The sequence below is a fragment of the Strongylocentrotus purpuratus genome, unplaced genomic scaffold, assembly GCF_000002235.5.
Source record: "Strongylocentrotus purpuratus isolate Spur 01 unplaced genomic scaffold, Spur_5.0 spur5_scaffold_3, whole genome shotgun sequence".
Lineage (NCBI taxonomy): Eukaryota > Metazoa > Echinodermata > Echinoidea > Camarodonta > Strongylocentrotidae > Strongylocentrotus > Strongylocentrotus purpuratus.
Window position 1 is genome coordinate 1,418,344 of NW_022145609.1, and position 18,661 is coordinate 1,437,004.

Below are 18,661 nucleotides of genomic sequence, written 5' to 3' on the forward strand. Positions count from 1 at the left end.
GCATTTGCGTGTGGATGCATCATAGATCCACTGAATGAAAGGAGACCTCATCCCAAGAAATAACTTTATTCATTCTAAGAGGTTTATTGTATTTTAGCCCATTAATCTAAAAGATTTCACACCAAGGTGCACGAGAGAGGTACAAAGCAAGATATTCTTAGCATAATGTACAGTTTCTCAGCACGACATGGGCATCGACATTAATAACTTTTAAGTGAAAAATTTTGAGGTCAAACTCAGTGCATAGCTCGATATCCGATGGCTATTATTTGAAGTTCAAAGTGCAAAGCCGGGACGTACAGATAGCACATAATAAACGGTATAATACCGAGCATAATTTGTACAAGTATATACCTACATGCCTTTCGTAATAACAGTGCATGTTTGAAATCAGTATAGGTTCATCGGATCACTACAACTTACAAGACTTACCAAGGTAATATCACTGTGTCTTTATCTTCTTTCTTGTTTCCAGTAATATTTGTTTATATTGATTTATAATAATAGTTATAATTATTCTGTGAATTTGCCTGTCGATATAGTATATGCTGGCAGCTGGCTGTGGTGATTTTAGAAGGAAAACATCGGTTCTAAAAATGAAAAAGTTAGAGCTTTCAATATTGCTATATTTGTTATCAATCTTACATATAGGCCTACAGGTTATATGTTACAGTTTAGATTGTATACTATATACGTAGTATAGATTAGTTTGTTGTACTCTTTGTAAGATTAGTTGATACAATACTCATCATGTTTATACTCCGCTCTTTTCCCTGTATACATATGTAACATCACTAACATGTGCAGGGGCGGATCCATGTAGCGATTATTCCGGCCCGGCCCCCCCCCCCTAGCCCCCCCAAAACGATAAAAAAATAGGATAATAACGTAAAGTTAACCTTTATAAAACAAAAAACAAAAGCGCCCCCCCCGCTTATTCACCGGCCGGCTGAGTCGGCACTAAATTTTGTATTAAGATTTGGCAACCCCACCCCCCCCCCCCCTTGACGCAGGCGCGGATCCACGGGGGGGGGGGCTGACGGGTCAACAACAAAAAAGAATTAAAAAAAAAAAAATTCTCACGAATTAGGTGAAAAAATACAAAAATATTTGTATTTATATTCACCGGCTGACTGAGTCGGCGCAAAATATTTCCTGAAAAATTGGACCAAAAAAAAAATGCCTCCTACCCCCCCCCCCCCGCTTATTCACCGGTGGCTGAGTCGCAACTAATATTTTCACACGGATTGGCCCCCCCTCCTCATCCCGCCGGCTGGATCCGCCACTGAACATGTGTTATGGACCTTAATCTGCCTTGCGCCTTGTGTACAGCTGAGTCTGAAATAAAGTTCTGAATTGAAACCAATTTGGGTTCTTTCAACAATTATTTAAAAAAAATCTTATGAGGCAAACGTAGAAGCAATTTTTGTTAATGTTCCTGTTATTTTAAATATTCTTTCTCCTTTTCTCTCTCCTCTATACATTCTGTCTTTTAATTCTTTCAGGCGCTTAGAAACATTGTATTAATTAAACGATATTTAAACTTGGCGTTATACGTTTTTTTATTAACACTATTACTATTCATTTCTTTTCATATATGTTAATCCGGATTGGGTGGCCAGTTGATTAGTTTTAACTTTTCATTTTGACTTGGTTTATTCAATAAAATTAATTTATCTTTGCAGTCATAACATTTGAATGGTATTATTTTGTCGTTGTAATGAGATATATTTTCATAAATATGTATAAGTGTTTTTTTGTAAATAATATACAATAATGATAATTATAGTTAATAATTTTGGACTGGTGTAGATTACTGTACTTGAAAATAAAAAAATGGATTCTTCTAGGCTTCTTGCGAACATGGTACAGGCATGTTTACGCTTTGTCATCATTGTAAAGCTCAAACCCCCCTTCTTGTGAACAAAGTATATATAGGAAGATTATAAACAACACCCAAATGAGAACAGTTATGTTTGCGATCAAAATGTGCACAATACTCTTATTTATAATAATGTACTTATTCTTTTTCTTTTTTTTTTATTTCAGGCTGTTTCGTATAACAACGGAATGCTATATAGAAAATACATGTGTCTGTAAAAGGAAACGACATACATTAGAACGAAATAAGAATTAATTAAGAAAGTAAAAAAACGAATTCTCTTTTGAAATTAATAGTATATAAAGATAAGAATCGAGAGATCTGAGAAAGTACGACCATGGATCTAACATCTTTTAGTCGTGATGATTGGGTAGATCATTCAGTACATGGCAGTGTTTTCTACGATGGACTGAAGTTCAACGCCCTGGTCATCCCGTCAAGCATCGAGGCTTCGAAGACATTCGATGTCAGGGAGGATGATATCTGGATTAATACCTACTCAAAGTCAGGTGAGTAAAAACATATTATTTCTATAAACATATATGTACAGTCATAAATAAAAGTGTGTGATTACAAAAACCAAAAGCATATATGAACGGCAATGATCGACTCGCCATGTCTGACTCGACCAAGCATCAAATTGTATTACTTGTCATTGTCATTATTCTCTTCTTATTTTCTCCTTCTTCTTCTTCTCCTTCGTTTTCTTCTGCTTCTTCTTCTTCTTATTCTTCTTCTTCTTCTTCTTCATCTTCTTCTTCTTCTTCTTCTTCTTCTTCTTCTTCTTCTTCTTCTTCTTCTTCGTCTTCTTTTTTCTTTTCCTTATCCTTTCTTCCTTTAAATAAATTACTACTGTTATTATCAACATCATTATCATTATCTCCACCTCCACCGTCACCATCACCACCACAACCATCATCATCACCATCATCATCATCATCATCATCACCATCATCATCATCATCATCATCACCTCCATCATCATCATCATCATCATCATCACCTCCATCATCATCATCATCATCACCATCATCATCATCATCACCATCATCATCATCATCACCATCATCATCACCATCATCATCATCATCATCATCACCATCATCATCATCATCATCATCATCACCTCCATCATCATCATCATCATCACCATCATCATCATCATCATCATCACCATCATCATCATCATCATCACCATCATCATCATCATCATCATCACCATCATCATCATCACCTCCATCATCATCATCATCATCACCATCATCATCATCATCATCATCATCACCATCATCATCATCATCATCACCATCATCATCATCATCATCACCTCCATCATCATCATCATCATCATCACCATCATCATCATCATCATCATCACCATCATCATCATCATCATCACCATCATCATCATCATCATCATCACCATCATCATCATCATCATCATCATCACCACCACCATCATCATCACCACCATCATCATCATCATCATCACCATCATCATCACCATCATCATCATCTTCATCACCATCATCATCATCATCATCATCACCATCATCATCATCATCATCATCACCATCATCATCATCATCATCATCATCATCATCATCATCATCTTTACCATTATTATTGGCATTATTATTATTGTTTTGTGTGTGTGTTTCCAAGCAGAATTCAGTCAGTCTATTTATTGCATTTAATAGCCTGTACAGACGCTACGTGGTATAAGTCTCAAGTTTTCTATGTGGATATATAAAACAGAATTCATTTTGCTTGGCAACAGTAGACAGCTCAGTAAAATTAAGGTTTCTCATGTTCAAGTTAGTTCTGCCCCTGTATCTCCTGTACATCAAGCTAGGAATCTTGGTGTAATATTTGATTCTGCCATGTCACTCGAAACCCATATTTCAAATTGTGTTAAACTGGCCAATTGTAATCTACGTAATATCCGTGCAATTAGGCAATATCTCTCACCTCAATCCACCCAACAGTTAGTACATGCTTTTGTTACTTCGCACCTTGATAATTGCAATTCATTACTCTTTCGACTACCCGCCAACCAAATTAACCGATTGCAAAAAGTTCAGAATGCTGCTGCTCGCCTTGTAACTAACACCAGAATATCATCACATATCACTCCTATCTTGAAATCTCTGCACTGGCTCCCTGTTCAACAGCGTGTGATCTATAAAATTCTACTCTTAACCTATCGTGCACTAAATGATCTAGCTCCAGAATATATTTCATCCCTTCTATCACCCCACTCTGCAGGTCGTTCTGGTTTACGTTCATCGCATGATATTAGACTTAAAGAAATACGTACCAAAAGAAATTGGGGGGATAGAGCATTTGAATCAGCAGCTCCTTCTTTGTGGAATAAGTTACCTTTCTCTATTCAGACGGCCAACACTCTCTCCTCTTTCAAAACTGGGCTTAAAACTCACCAGATGCTCAATGCATATTGTTAAATTTCAATGTTCTTTTTATACAATGCGTGCAAAACAAACAATCGCACTGTGCCACATTGTATGTACCTTGGCACCATGAAGTTGTATGATCTAATGCAAGTTAACATTTAATATTTCTTTAATCTTAAGTATGTTGAATATTAATTTAAATGATTTGTATGCGCCTTGAGCATCTCTAGAGATGGATATGTTGCGCTTTATAAATATTGTTATTATTGTTATTATATATATATACACACAGGAACTCACTGGGTAACAGAGATCGTTCATCTGATATTGAACAATGGTAATCCTGAGACGATCGACCGTACGACCACTCAAGGCAATATCGAGATGATCTACTTTGAGAAAGATTCTTACGATGAGGGAAAGACACGACATCTACCCTTCTATAAGATCATAGAAAGAGCCCCATCACCTCGTATTATACCGACACATCTACCTGTTAAATATCTTCCACCCGGCATCGATAAAAAGAAGGCTAAAGTAAGTATTAATCACCTAAACTCTTTTTAGAAGTGTTGTTTATTAAAACTAGAAACAGTTACGCAAACTATTTATCCAAGTATTTTCTTTTTAGATTGAATAAGATCTATCCAAAATTTTGTTTTGTTTAGATGTTATTAGTTTTAATATAATGCAGCTCGATCAGTTGATTTAAGTCGACCATTTCAAGACGACCAAAATTAATCCAATCATTTTAGCTACAAAACGCCTGACTGATTAACCTTCTCGGCTTTACCATATAAGAATAGGCATTCGTATAAAAACATTCTTCATTGTCTTATACTGGGCCGAAATAGTAAGATCACGGACCTATACTATACGAAGTAGGTCCATGGTTAGATGTTATAATTGGGACTAAACCTTAATTCAATAAGCCTGATTTGGATATTTTAAAGTAGATATTCATTGATTTTAAAAACTAACTTTATTTTTGTTATTGCAAAGTTGAAACTTTGATTCGACAAGGTTATCAAAATTCAATGCTTGGAAACATTCGAAGTAATGATTATTATAAATTACAAAACGCTTAAATACAGCCCTGGCATAGCACCTGTAGAGCTGTCCGAACGCTGCTGAGATGTGTGAGATCACAGGGTGGACATGATTTGCACAAGCAGACGATGTCCCATGACATCTTACACATTTTCAATGCCTGTATTTTCATCTTCTCTTGAGTTCTTTCTCTTACTTCACTACCGTCAGCTAAATGTATAATCTATTGCCTCACTCTAAACCCAGCGCATGTTTTTATTTGATGACAAATGCAGCGATACAAAAATAAAGGAATCTGTCGCTTGTAAACAAAATCAGACGCCATTGTATATTCAGCTGCACACACCGCGGTATGTTCGGCGTGTCAAGAGGGAACAAATGCCGTCCTTAATATCATTCTGGTTTTTTTTTTGAAAGTCTGGTTTCCTTGAGTGTTAACTAACCCATATCCTGTGTATTTACAAACAAAAGATTTTAGTTATCAGAATCGGTTTCATATCCCCTTTTGAACGGTTTAAAATGCCATCATATTTATGTCACTAAACTCATTATAATTTGAGAAATAATAGCTTTGCAATTATGTTCATTCTTTGTGGGATGTCGTCTGCTTGGGCAGTATTGGTCCATTAAATGTGACTTCATTAAAACATCGTTATTTTTCTGGCGAATCTCTCGTTTATCCCAGATGCTATGGAGGTGGTTGTATTTTTTTTATTTTTATAAATCACCCGATAACACTATGAACATGACGGACAAAGAAAGAGGACAACATAATTATACAGTTCCTCATTCTACCCTCAACAATTGCTGTGGTAGACAAATGAAAATACCTTCACTGCTATCATGTAAAATAATAATAACAGATGGTCATCGTACAAGTTTTAGGTCAACTACATACACTATGAATATGACGGACAAAGAAAGAGGACAACATATACAGTTCCTCATTCTACCTCAACAATTGTTGTGGTAGACAAAGGAACATCCCTTCACTGATATTATGTAAAAATGTGTAAAACAGGTGTCACGTGCATAATTATTCACCTGCTCTACAATTATTGTAGAGCAGGTGAATTAATTATTCAGACGGCCAACACTCTCTCCTCTTTCAAAACTGGGCTTAAAACTCACCAGATGCTCAATGCATATTGTTAAATTTCAATGTTCTTTTTATACAATGCGTGCAAAACAAACAATCGCACTGTGCCACATTGTATGTACCTTGGCACCATGAAGTTGTATGATCTAATGCAAGTTAACATTTAATATTTCTTTAATCTTAAGTATGTTGAATATTAATTTAAGTGATTTGTATGCGCCTTGAGCATCTCTAGAGATGGATATGTTGCGCTTTATAAATATTGTTATTATTGTTATTATATATATATACACACAGGAACTCACTGGGTAACAGAGATCGTTCATCTGATATTGAACAATGGTAATCCTGAGACGATCGACCGTACGACCACTCAAGGCAATATCGAGATGATCTACTTTGAGAAAGATTCTTACGATGAGGGAAAGACACGACATCTACCCTTCTATAAGATCATAGAAAGAGCCCCATCACCTCGTATTATACCGACACATCTACCTGTTAAATATCTTCCACCCGGCATCGATAAAAAGAAGGCTAAAGTAAGTATTAATCACCTAAACTCTTTTTAGAAGTGTTGTTTATTAAAACTAGAAACAGTTACGCAAACTATTTATCCAAGTATTTTCTTTTTAGATTGAATAAGATCTATCCAAAATTTTGTTTTGTTTAGATGTTATTAGTTTTAATATAATGCAGCTCGATCAGTTGATTTAAGTCGACCATTTCAAGACGACCAAAATTAATCCAATCATTTTAGCTACAAAACGCCTGACTGATTAACCTTCTCGGCTTTACCATATAAGAATAGGCATTCGTATAAAAACATTCTTCATTGTCTTATACTGGGCCGAAATAGTAAGATCACGGACCTATACTATACGAAGTAGGTCCATGGTTAGATGTTATAATTGGGACTAAACCTTAATTCAATAAGCCTGATTTGGATATTTTAAAGTAGATATTCATTGATTTTAAAAACTAACTTTATTTTTGTTATTGCAAAGTTGAAACTTTGATTCGACAAGGTTATCAAAATTCAATGCTTGGAAACATTCGAAGTAATGATTATTATAAATTACAAAACGCTTAAATACAGCCCTGGCATAGCACCTGTAGAGCTGTCCGAACGCTGCTGAGATGTGTGAGATCACAGGGTGGACATGATTTGCACAAGCAGACGATGTCCCATGACATCTTACACATTTTCAATGCCTGTATTTTCATCTTCTCTTGAGTTCTTTCTCTTACTTCACTACCGTCAGCTAAATGTATAATCTATTGCCTCACTCTAAACCCAGCGCATGTTTTTATTTGATGACAAATGCAGCGATACAAAAATAAAGGAATCTGTCGCTTGTAAACAAAATCAGACGCCATTGTATATTCAGCTGCACACACCGCGGTATGTTCGGCGTGTCAAGAGGGAACAAATGCCGTCCTTAATATCATTCTGGTTTTTTTTTTGAAAGTCTGGTTTCCTTGAGTGTTAACTAACCCATATCCTGTGTATTTACAAACAAAAGATTTTAGTTATCAGAATCGGTTTCATATCCCCTTTTGAACGGTTTAAAATGCCATCATATTTATGTCACTAAACTCATTATAATTTGAGAAATAATAGCTTTGCAATTATGTTCATTCTTTGTGGGATGTCGTCTGCTTGGGCAGTATTGGTCCATTAAATGTGACTTCATTAAAACATCGTTATTTTTCTGGCGAATCTCTCGTTTATCCCAGATGCTATGGAGGTGGTTGTATTTTTTTTTATTTTTATAAATCACCCGATAACACTATGAACATGACGGACAAAGAAAGAGGACAACATAATTATACAGTTCCTCATTCTACCCTCAACAATTGCTGTGGTAGACAAATGAAAATACCTTCACTGCTATCATGTAAAATAATAATAACAGATGGTCATCGTACAAGTTTTAGGTCAACTACATACACTATGAATATGACGGACAAAGAAAGAGGACAACATATACAGTTCCTCATTCTACCTCAACAATTGTTGTGGTAGACAAAGGAACATCCCTTCACTGATATTATGTAAAAATGTGTAAAACAGGTGTCACGTGCATAATTATTCACCTGCTCTACAATTATTGTAGAGCAGGTGAATAATTATGCACGTGACACCTGTTTTACACATTTTTACATAATATCAGTGAAGGGATGTTCCTTTGTCTACCACAACAATTGTTGAGGTAGAATGAGGAACTGTATATGTTGTCCTCTTTCTTTGTCCGTCATATTCATAGTGTATGTAGTTGACCTAAAACTTGTACGATGACCATCTGTTAGCTTACCAGTTTCTAGTGATACATTAGTTGACATAATTATTTGTGATTTTCTTTGAATTTCCACTTCAAAGGGAACTCCCCTGTGATTTTTAAAATTTTTCAAGACAATGATTTGATGTCTTTAAAATATTCTTCTTGTGACTGATAGCTCCCCTTTGTAATAAATATTTGTTTACAATGTTATATCCAGGTGCTCTATGTTGCACGGAACCCTAAAGATGTGATTACATCTCTCGATCGATTCGTAGGAAATACTGAGATGGGTGATTTCATTAGATGGCAGAGCGCTCTCAAGGAATTCATGGATGGAAGTATGAAACGCACACACACACACACGCACACACACCCCACACACACACACAACACCCCCACATTAAACGATTCATCCCCAATGGCCTAAAACATGATATTTCTGTATTTTTGATCACCTTCCACAAGGCCAATATAATAATGACAGGCTCTATTCCACTAACATTATATGGTCAACCACCACGATATCCCATTACCATAATATGAAATCTTATTTTCCATCTCATGTCTTTAGAATATTATATTCAACTCTGTTTCTACAATATTTAAATTACGGGGTGTTAGCGTGGAGGAATTGTTCAAAACTAAAATCGATTCGATTTACATGATCCAAAAGAGAGCACTAAGATTAATAAATCTGGCTGATTTTTAGACACTCATTAACGTTTTATTTCTTGCAAATCGTATTTTGAACTAATATCTGATTTATAATATACCATTTCCTCGGAATGTTCATGTATCAGCTAAGTAAAGATAATTTGCCCAATATATTCCCTCCCATGTTCGCTATAAACAGCGTTATTCACTCCTATCCTACAAGACAAGGGGAACATTTTAATTTCTCCCCAATCCGGAAAGTGTTTGCCCTAAAAACAATCATTTGAACCGGACCCTCATTTTGGAATGATTTGGATTCGGAGGTTAATGAAGCACCAACGTTAAATTCCTTAAACGCAAACTTCGAGTTTACCTTTTAAATTCTTATGTCTAATGTAATATAGTGTTTGCCATCCACTGACCTTATTACCTTTTTCCCCAAATGCTAATCTCAATTAATAATGCATGTTCCAGTTATTAATGAATAAAAACAAATTACTTTGTTTCTAAACTTATTGAATGCGTATGGACGAATTACATTTGCTATGTAATTTTCTCAGTGTACTATCTAATCTAATTCGCGTTTTCTTCATGGGCGGCCTGTTATACACGGTCCAATTCTAAATTCTGGACTCTTCAAATTTTTATGTCACTCGGGAAACTGAGTAACATTTCTGGTTTTCTCCAAGTAATCTAAATAAAGCTTGCCATTTCATGTAATTATATTCTTGAATAAATTACTGCATAGATACACTTGATGTTTCGTTCAACGGTGCTTTAATTGCTTACTAAAGTGCTCGGAAGACTACACATTTTGACAACGTGACTATAGGTATTGATGCTAATGCATTTGTATACAAATTTCCATTGGGTTTAAATGCCCCCTCAAAATGACGTCTTTCTCTACTGCTACGATTTTTCCATCTACAATGTCTATTGTTATCAGGAACCTTTTTTGTGATTTGGTCCTCTTTAACTCGTGCCGTTAATAGCTAGGATACTAGTGATTTCACGCCGAAAAGCTGGTCTATACATATATACAGGGCGTATCATAATAAAGGATATTGAAGTTTAATGACGATTGATATGAAAACTACTGATTTCATAATCAAGCATTTTATGTCTGTTGTAAAGGACAGGATGTCCTCTTGTTAATGACACCCCGATCATACTACTACTGTCACAGTTGACTGAATAACAAAGCATTGCTGTCCACCATGTGAAAGGTGCACTGTGACAAGTTAGCATTCACAGATAAATTCTAAAGATTAGTGCTTGTGTCAGTCCAGACATATTGAAATGCTGAACAATGAGTGGATTATGTGTCTAAGAAGGAAATGTTATCAAACTTGGCACAGTGCACCTTTCACATGGTGGACAGCAATGCTTTGTTTTTCAGTCAACTGTGACAGTAGTAGTATGATCGGGGTGTCATTAACAAGAGGACATTCTGTCCTTTACAACAGACACAAAATGCTTGATTATGAAATCAGTAGTTTTCATATAAATCGTCATTAAACTTCAATATCCTTTATTATGATACGCCCTGTATATTTTATGCAAATTTCGTTTAGTTTCTTTGCTTTCTTTGTTGTATAGATTATCTTTATACATGTATTAGCTTTTTTATGTGAATAAGAAAGAAAAAACACAGAAAAGAGGTACGTTGCTTGATATTATGGGAGAGAGAAAGAGGTAGAGAGAGAGAGAGAGAAAGAAAGATGGAGAGAGAGAGAGAGAGAGAGAGATAGAGAGAGAGAGAGATAAAGATGGAGAGAGAGAGAGAGAGAAAGAGAGAGAGAGAGATGGGGGGGGGGGACGCTTAATCAAAACAAAAAAAGAGGGAGAGATGGAGATAGAGAGGAGGGAGGTAGTTAAAGATGAAGCCATCTACTTTCACAAAAGTCCATGGAGGGACTTTTTAATTTTTTTTTACAATTCGCTCAAATTACTATTATTATTATTATTATTTTGTTTTTTGGACCGCCATTTTTGTTAGTTTTCGAGGGGCTGGTAAAAATCTCTCACTTTTGGAGGGGGGGGGGGGGGGAATGTGCTGGCAAAATAGGCATTTGCGTGTGGATGCATCATAGATTCACTGAATGAAAGAAGACCTCACCCCAAGAAATAACTTTATTCATTCTAGGAGGTTTATTGTATACTATTTTAGCCCATTAATCTACAAGATTTCACACCAAAGTGCATGAGAGAGGTTGAGCAAGATATTCTTAACGTAATATACAGTTTCTCAGTACGACATGGGCATCGACATTTTCTAACGTGACGTACCATGCGAAGTGTTTCAAGTAAATGTATTCAAATTTAAGGATACTACCCTCCAACGTGAGGGAGTTGGCATATTCCATTCACCTGTTATTATCTTTTGAACCGTGGTTGTTAGAATGCAATTCGCATAAAGAAGTTGCTGAGGTGAAGGTTTCGTATAAATTGATTTGTCAACTGCTTTATTCTAGTATTTAAAAAATAAATCTTTTCCTGTTTTTCACCAAATATAATTTTTCCCTTCTAAGCTATGATTTTTCCACATTGAAAAGTGAAGGTTTTGTTATTGAACTAAAAAGTCTTTCCCACTACAGCTTGGTACATGATACATGTAAACGTTCGCCGGGTACGTAACATTAAAAGGCATTAAATCATGCCAAGAACATCTTGAATTGATATAATTACCTCTCGTACATTTTCGTAAGGAATGTGTATACATAGGAAGGTGAATAAATCTCATCTTTCAGCATACATGTATACATCTATTCTTCAAGGTTTGAGGTTGCCTAGACTTCATGCTATAGGGTCCCAGCGTTACACTAGCTGATGATCTCAAACTAAATTTCTTTCAGTTCTCCTCAGAATGTGCTCAATGTGGTCACAAAGATTTACTGTAGATTGACTGCTACCGAAACAAAATGTAATCAGGAAGTGAGATTCGAAAGTCGGAACTGAGAATTTAGGTCCACTGGAACTTGTAGAGTTTGTCTGACTGCGCTGCATAGTATATAACCATGATAACGCCCCTTGGTTTTCTATTCCGTGGTACACCATTCGAACCGGTGTATTTATTCGTGTGCCCTTAGTAACTTTTAAGTGAAAATTTTTGAGGTCAAACTCAGTGCATAGCTCGATATCCGACGACTAGTATTTGAGGTTCAGAGTGCAAAGTCGGGACTTGCAGCTGTAGTACGTATAACGGTATACTACCGAGCATAATTTGTACAAGTACATACAGTGCATGTTTGAAATCAGTATAGGTTCATCGGATCACTACAAGACTTACCAAGGTAATATCACTTTGTCTTTATATTCTTCCTTTGTTTACAGGAATATCTTTTACGGATATTCATAATGATTCAGTGAATGTGCTTGCCGACATGGTACTGGCAGCTGGCTGTGGGTGATTGTAGAAGGAAAACATCGGTTCTAAAATAAGTTAGATTGCTATCAGTACTTTTATCAATCTTACAGATACAGGTTATAATACTGATACAGTGTAGATTATATACTATGGGTTATATAATTTAGTTTGTTATACTCTTTGTAAGATTTGTTGTTATTATACTCATCATGTTCGTACTCAGCTCTTTTCCCTATATATCTATAGACCTCTGCAGCTGAGTCTAAAATAAAGTTCTGAATTGAATTGAATCTGCGCGATTTTAAAATTTCCGGAGGCAAAAAAGTTTTTTGTAGTGCTCACCCCCCCCCCCCCCCCCCCCCACTGAGCGAAATATCGGTCGACAAAATTTTCAAATTAATAAATAACACCCAAATGAGGATGTGCACGATCAAATTTGCACAATACTCTTATTTATAATAATGTGCTTATCTGCTTTTTTTCAGGCTGTTTCGCAACAACGGAATGCAATTAAGAAAAATACATGTGTCTGTATTGTAAGAAAAGACACACATTAGAAACAAATAAGAATTAAGGAAGGAAAAAAACGAACTCTTATTTGAAATTAATAGTAAGGATCGAGAGATCTGAGAAAGTATGGCCACGGATCTATCATCTTTTAGTGGTGATGATTGGGTAGATCATTCAGTACATGGCAGTGTTTTCTACGATGGAGTAAAGTTCAACGCCCTGGTCATCCCCTCTAGCCTCGAGGCTTTGAAGACATTCGATGTCAGGGAGGATGATATCTGGATTAATACCTACTCAAAGTCAGGTGAGTAAAATTAAATGATTTCTAAAAATGTGTACAGACATAAATAAAATTGTGCGATGACAAAAAACCAAAAGTATATAATTATGAACGACAATGATCGACTCGCCATGGCATGTCTGACTCGACCAAGCATCAAATTTTATTAATTTTCATCATCAATATTCTCTTCTTTTTGTTCTCCTTCTTCTTCTCCTTGTTCTTCTTCTTGTTCTTCTTGTTCTTCTTCGTTTTCTTGTTCTTCTTGTTCTTCTTGTTCTTGTTCTTCTTGTTCTTCTTGTTCTTGTTCTTCTTGTTCTTGTTCTTCTTCTTATTCTTCTTCGTTTTCTTTTTCCTTTCTACCCTATTATAAATTACTATTATTATTATCATCATCATTATCATCATCATCATCATCATCATCATCATCGTCATCATCATCATCTTTATCATTATTATTGTAATCATTATTATTGTTTTTTGTGTGTGTGCATGTTTCCAAGCAGAATTAAGTCTATTTCTTGCATTAGCCTGAGCACGCTACGTGGTATATAAGTCTCATGTTTTCTATGTGGATATATATACACACAGGAACTCATTGGGCATCAGAGATCGTTCATCTTATATTGAACAATGGTAATCCTGAGACAATCGACCGTACGACCACGCAAGGCAACATCGAGATGATCTACGGCGAGAAAGATTCTTACGATGAGGGAAAGACACGACATCTACCCTTCTATAAGATCATAGAAAGAGCTCCGTCACCTCGTATATTACAGACACATCTACCTGTTAAATATCTTCCACCAGGCATTGATAACAAGAAAGCTAAAGTAAGTATTAAGCATCATTGCATAAACCTTTCATATTGATAACCATTAAACTAAAGTAGGCCCAGAATCACTTATTCAATGACCATGAACATAATGTGGTGGAAAAAGATTTTTTTTATATAGAATGGGGCACAATTTCGAAAAACGTACAAGCAAAAATGAATAAACAAACTAAATTTCAGGTGCTTTAAGCGTAAAAAAAAAAATGGAAGGGTCACAATTTTCTTTAAAGTTGTGCCCCTCCAAATCTACCACTGATAAATATAATCATATCGTTGAACTCTTTTCGAATTGGCAATTAGGGAAAAAAAATACTGTTACAGAGTCGAAGCACCTGTAAAAAAGTGATAGTGAACTCGTTCAAACTGTTGTTATCGTTATTGTTGTTGGTGTTGTTGTTGCTGCAGTTTAAAATCAAGAACGATGCACTTGCATAATCAACAGATACGAATACATTTATTTTGTACTACCACTATGTGAGACTTCACATACTATTATAACTCCCCTGTGCGTATACCAATGAAGAAAGAAATTGTCTTCTTTATAAGAGATCGTTATACTAGGCCTCTCTTTTTTCTTTCTCATTTTTGTTTCTGTTTTGCTATTTCCATATGTTATGTCCGCTCATTCTGAAATAGTTTAAAGGACGATCAGTAATACTGGACCAGGATAATTCTTGATGATCCTTTTTTGTGTTTCCTACAGGTGATCTATGTTGCTCGGAACCCTAAAGATGTGATTACATCTCTCGATCGCTTCGTAGGAAATAATGAGATGGGTGATTTCATTAGATGGCAGGGTGCCCTCAAGGAATTCATGGACGGGAGTAAGCCTTCTTGAAAATTATGACGATAATAATATAGTCACCTAGCACGTAATACTATGTTTCTAAGCGCGTTACATTGACTGCTTATGAGGATGATGGTGGGAATTATCACTCCTAAGATGGTGTTCATACCGGCCCTTCTATCACCCCCCCCCCCCCGAAAAGGGCTGGTATGAATACCACCTTGGTATTGATAATTCCCACCATCATCCTCATGAGCAGTTAATATTTGTATATTATTATCTCGGTCAATGGACCTCGATTGTCTAAAACTCTTTGTACATAGATAACATCTGCCCGGTCATGACAAGACTCAAGACCTCGCCGCCTCTATAGCTGAGAGCAATTTACTCTTTAGTGAAATGGAAGTATACATGTATAATTATGTCAACGGATCTCAAATATTGTGAGCATGCAATGTCATTATTTTTATTTTGTAACACGATCGCAACTATTTTCGAAAAATCAACTCAAGGACAATTTTAATACCCTATTGTACATCCAATAGAAATCATATTCGGATTACGTAATACGTTATTGTCATGTTCGCGCGCTTCAATTGGTGGCGCACAAGGATATTGAAATTGTCTTCGATCGATGTTTAAAAAAAAAGTAGTTGCTTTTGTGCTTTGTGTTGATTTATTTACTTTGTTATCTCTACTACTGTTGCAGCGAGGAATTATGGGTCATGGTTTGAACACGTGAAGACATCTTGGAATCTACGTCATCAAGAAAACAGACTCTTCATCAAATATGAAGACATGAAAAAGGTATGATGGTTTTATTCTTACAATGACGTATAGTCTATTTTTAAGATGCAGGCCTATGAGGGGCCTATGATACCGCAATAATCGCTGAAAGAAAAGCGAACTTTGTTGAACATGATTGTTCTCATTACTTCTCTTTCTGTATCGAAATATGAATGGGTGAGATATTTTAAAGTTCCGCCTCAAATTATAGTGAACTTATCTGAAGCCCGGATCTGAAGTGAATCAAGCTAAAGTTCATCCCTGTCGCCCCTAGCTCACCGTGGACAGTCATAGTTGTTCGCTAGTGGTTGAACGTTATTTGCAGGTGGGACTGAACCTTCATGACTATGATTCCTCATTTCCAAAATCAAGGAGGAAAGTTCAGAGCAGCTTAGAACAATTTGTATCTCGCAACTTTTAACACCAACATCTTCTACACTTTTCGTTTTAAAGGACCCACGGAATGCCATATTAACTATTTCCAGATTCCTCGAGCGCCCTCTATCGGATGAAACATTAGAGAAGATCGTTGAGTATAGTTCATTCAAAGGAATGAAGAAGACTTATGATAAAGTAGAAGCAGAGGGCAAGGCAGAACTCGTCAAAGCTGTCGGCACTCATTCCTACATGAACAAAGGTATATAAGGAGGTTGATTTGAAGGGTGGTATCGAGCAGAGAGAGAGAGAAGAGAGAGAGAGAGAGAGAGAGAGAGAGAGAGAGAGAGAGAGATTGAGATAGATAGAGAGAGATATATAGAGAGAAAGGGGTAGAAACACAGGGGATGATAATAAATTATGATAACCCATGGAGGAAAAAACGGGTTTGGAAGCTTGTTTTTTTTTTCCACAGTAACCCATAAACAAAAATAATTAGAATTGAAACCAACTTTCAATCTAATATTATTTTAATATCTCCGTTAGTCTATTAGCCTTTCACTCTCCATACATTTTTATTATAAACCAATTGAATACCACTATATTTCACTGCTTGACGATCATGTTTCGTCCACACAATCATAAGCTTTTGCATCTCAAATGATTATTTTGATCGTTCATCTTAATTTTTTCGTACTTTGCTTTTACTCCTTTTTCTTGGAGATACGATTGTAGGCGTTTAAAACGTCACAAGAGTACTTCATCAGATGCTTGCAATTTTACTTGATTTAATAACTGAATTGTCAGTTGTCTGTCCCGATAAAATTTGTTTAATTTAAACTGTGTTCATTGAAATACGATACTGCTCAGCTAATGTTTTTGTGTTGTTGCGGGTTTTTAGCTTGTCTGAATAAAGCCTCATTTCTTCCCTCATTTCCCCCATGCAGGTGTAATCGCGAGCTGGAAGAAACGATTTACAGTGAGCGAGAACGAAGAGTTCAATCGCGTCTATAAGGAGAAAATGGCTGACACCGACTTACAATTCGATTTTGAATGAAATGGATATACCGAAGAATTTGTCTTTCCAAGGCGTACGTCTAGGAAATCATTTTGTTTGTTTGTTTGCATTCATTGATTTTATTCATCGAAAGTCCAATTTGTTTTCGTTCACAACATAGAAGCAGTCTTACCTTATTTAAACCTAACACATTTATAACAAAGCTGATTATTATTTGATAAACGAACACTCACTGAATAACAACATAATTAGTTGCTAAATATATTACTCATTGCGGATGTAGTATCGAAAATAATATCGCTAGTGATATTCGTTTGTCTCGCAATGTGGTCAATAAGGATCTTTTAGAAAAAAGACGTGATGTTTTAGATTCCTTATTGACCACATTGCGAGACAAACGAATTTCACTAGCGATATTATTTTCGAAACATAATTAGTTATTTGTCATTCTCACAATGTATGTAACTGAACAAATATACCTAATATGAAACTTATTGCAGGGTATTAACCCTAGGGTAAGGATGAACAATTTGGGGTTGATGAAACTGCTCTATTGCATACTTCAATTTTGGACCCAAGTGCAAATGGTTTTGCACCCTGATTGTGGCTATTACCGTCTATGCTCAGCTGAGCACTTCAACTGAGCATTAAGGACATGGAGATGGTTGGGCTAGCCAATATAATTTAATCATTTTTCTATATATCTGTGTTAGCCCTTACTATGATTTTTCTTAATTTACATTACATATATATCCGTACGACAAAAATATTTCTTAAATGAAATACAAGCATTCTTTGTTTTCATAATTAAACTGACAAATCTATTAGGTTTTAATTTTCATATTTCTCAACATTATACAGAATTATGAGTCTTTCAATTTCCAAAGTTGATCGAAGTTACCAAAGTTAATCGACTCTGTCCATATCATTGCCTTGTCAAAGAAACTGTTAAGAGTAACTGGAAAAGGTTGAATATGTAGCACACATATTATAGCACACATAATATATTGGTATATACATGTATAAATAGTACATACCCGCATACACATATATAAACATATATACACCAAATGTAACAGTATTATGTGCTACGAATCGTATCGTACACAAATTATTTTCTTTATAGTATGAGAGAATGTAGAGAGTGAAGGGCATATTTCAATAGAATAATTTAAATTTGTTCCAGAGTTTTGGACCAGGAAAACGAATATTATGACTGCTCTATGTATGGGAATATAAATGTTTCTTACATTCATTATGGAATATTCCATAATGTATGTAAAAAATCGTCTGCAATGTGTTTGATTTTAAACTTG

General features: G+C 35.6%; 1 protein-coding gene across 1 annotated transcript; it reads left to right on the top strand.

The window, feature by feature from the left end:
* Positions 1 to 12,236: 12,236 nt before the first annotated feature.
* LOC100893249 (sulfotransferase family cytosolic 1B member 1) lies at positions 12,237 to 17,663 on the top strand. Its single transcript, XM_030996405.1, has 7 exons — positions 12,237 to 12,677; positions 13,237 to 13,565; positions 14,133 to 14,377; positions 15,083 to 15,203; positions 15,876 to 15,973; positions 16,406 to 16,589; positions 17,275 to 17,663. The coding sequence occupies exons 2-7, from the start codon at positions 13,388 to 13,390 to the stop codon at positions 17,382 to 17,384; spliced, it is 936 nt and encodes a 311-aa protein (XP_030852265.1). The 5' UTR covers positions 12,237 to 12,677; positions 13,237 to 13,387; the 3' UTR covers positions 17,385 to 17,663.
* Positions 17,664 to 18,661: the final 998 nt, after the last annotated feature.

Bases quoted from the DNA above. Each gene is read 5' to 3' on its own strand.
- LOC100893249 (XM_030996405.1), top strand. From the start codon at position 13,388: ATGGCCACGGATCTATCATCTTTTAGTGGTGATGATTGGGTAGATCAT. The intron at 14,378-15,082 runs GTAAGTATTAAG...TGTTTCCTACAG, and splicing joins TTGATAACAAGAAAGCTAAA to GTGATCTATGTTGCTCGGAA. The intron at 16,590-17,274 runs GTATATAAGGAG...TCCCCCATGCAG, and splicing joins TCATTCCTACATGAACAAAG to GTGTAATCGCGAGCTGGAAG.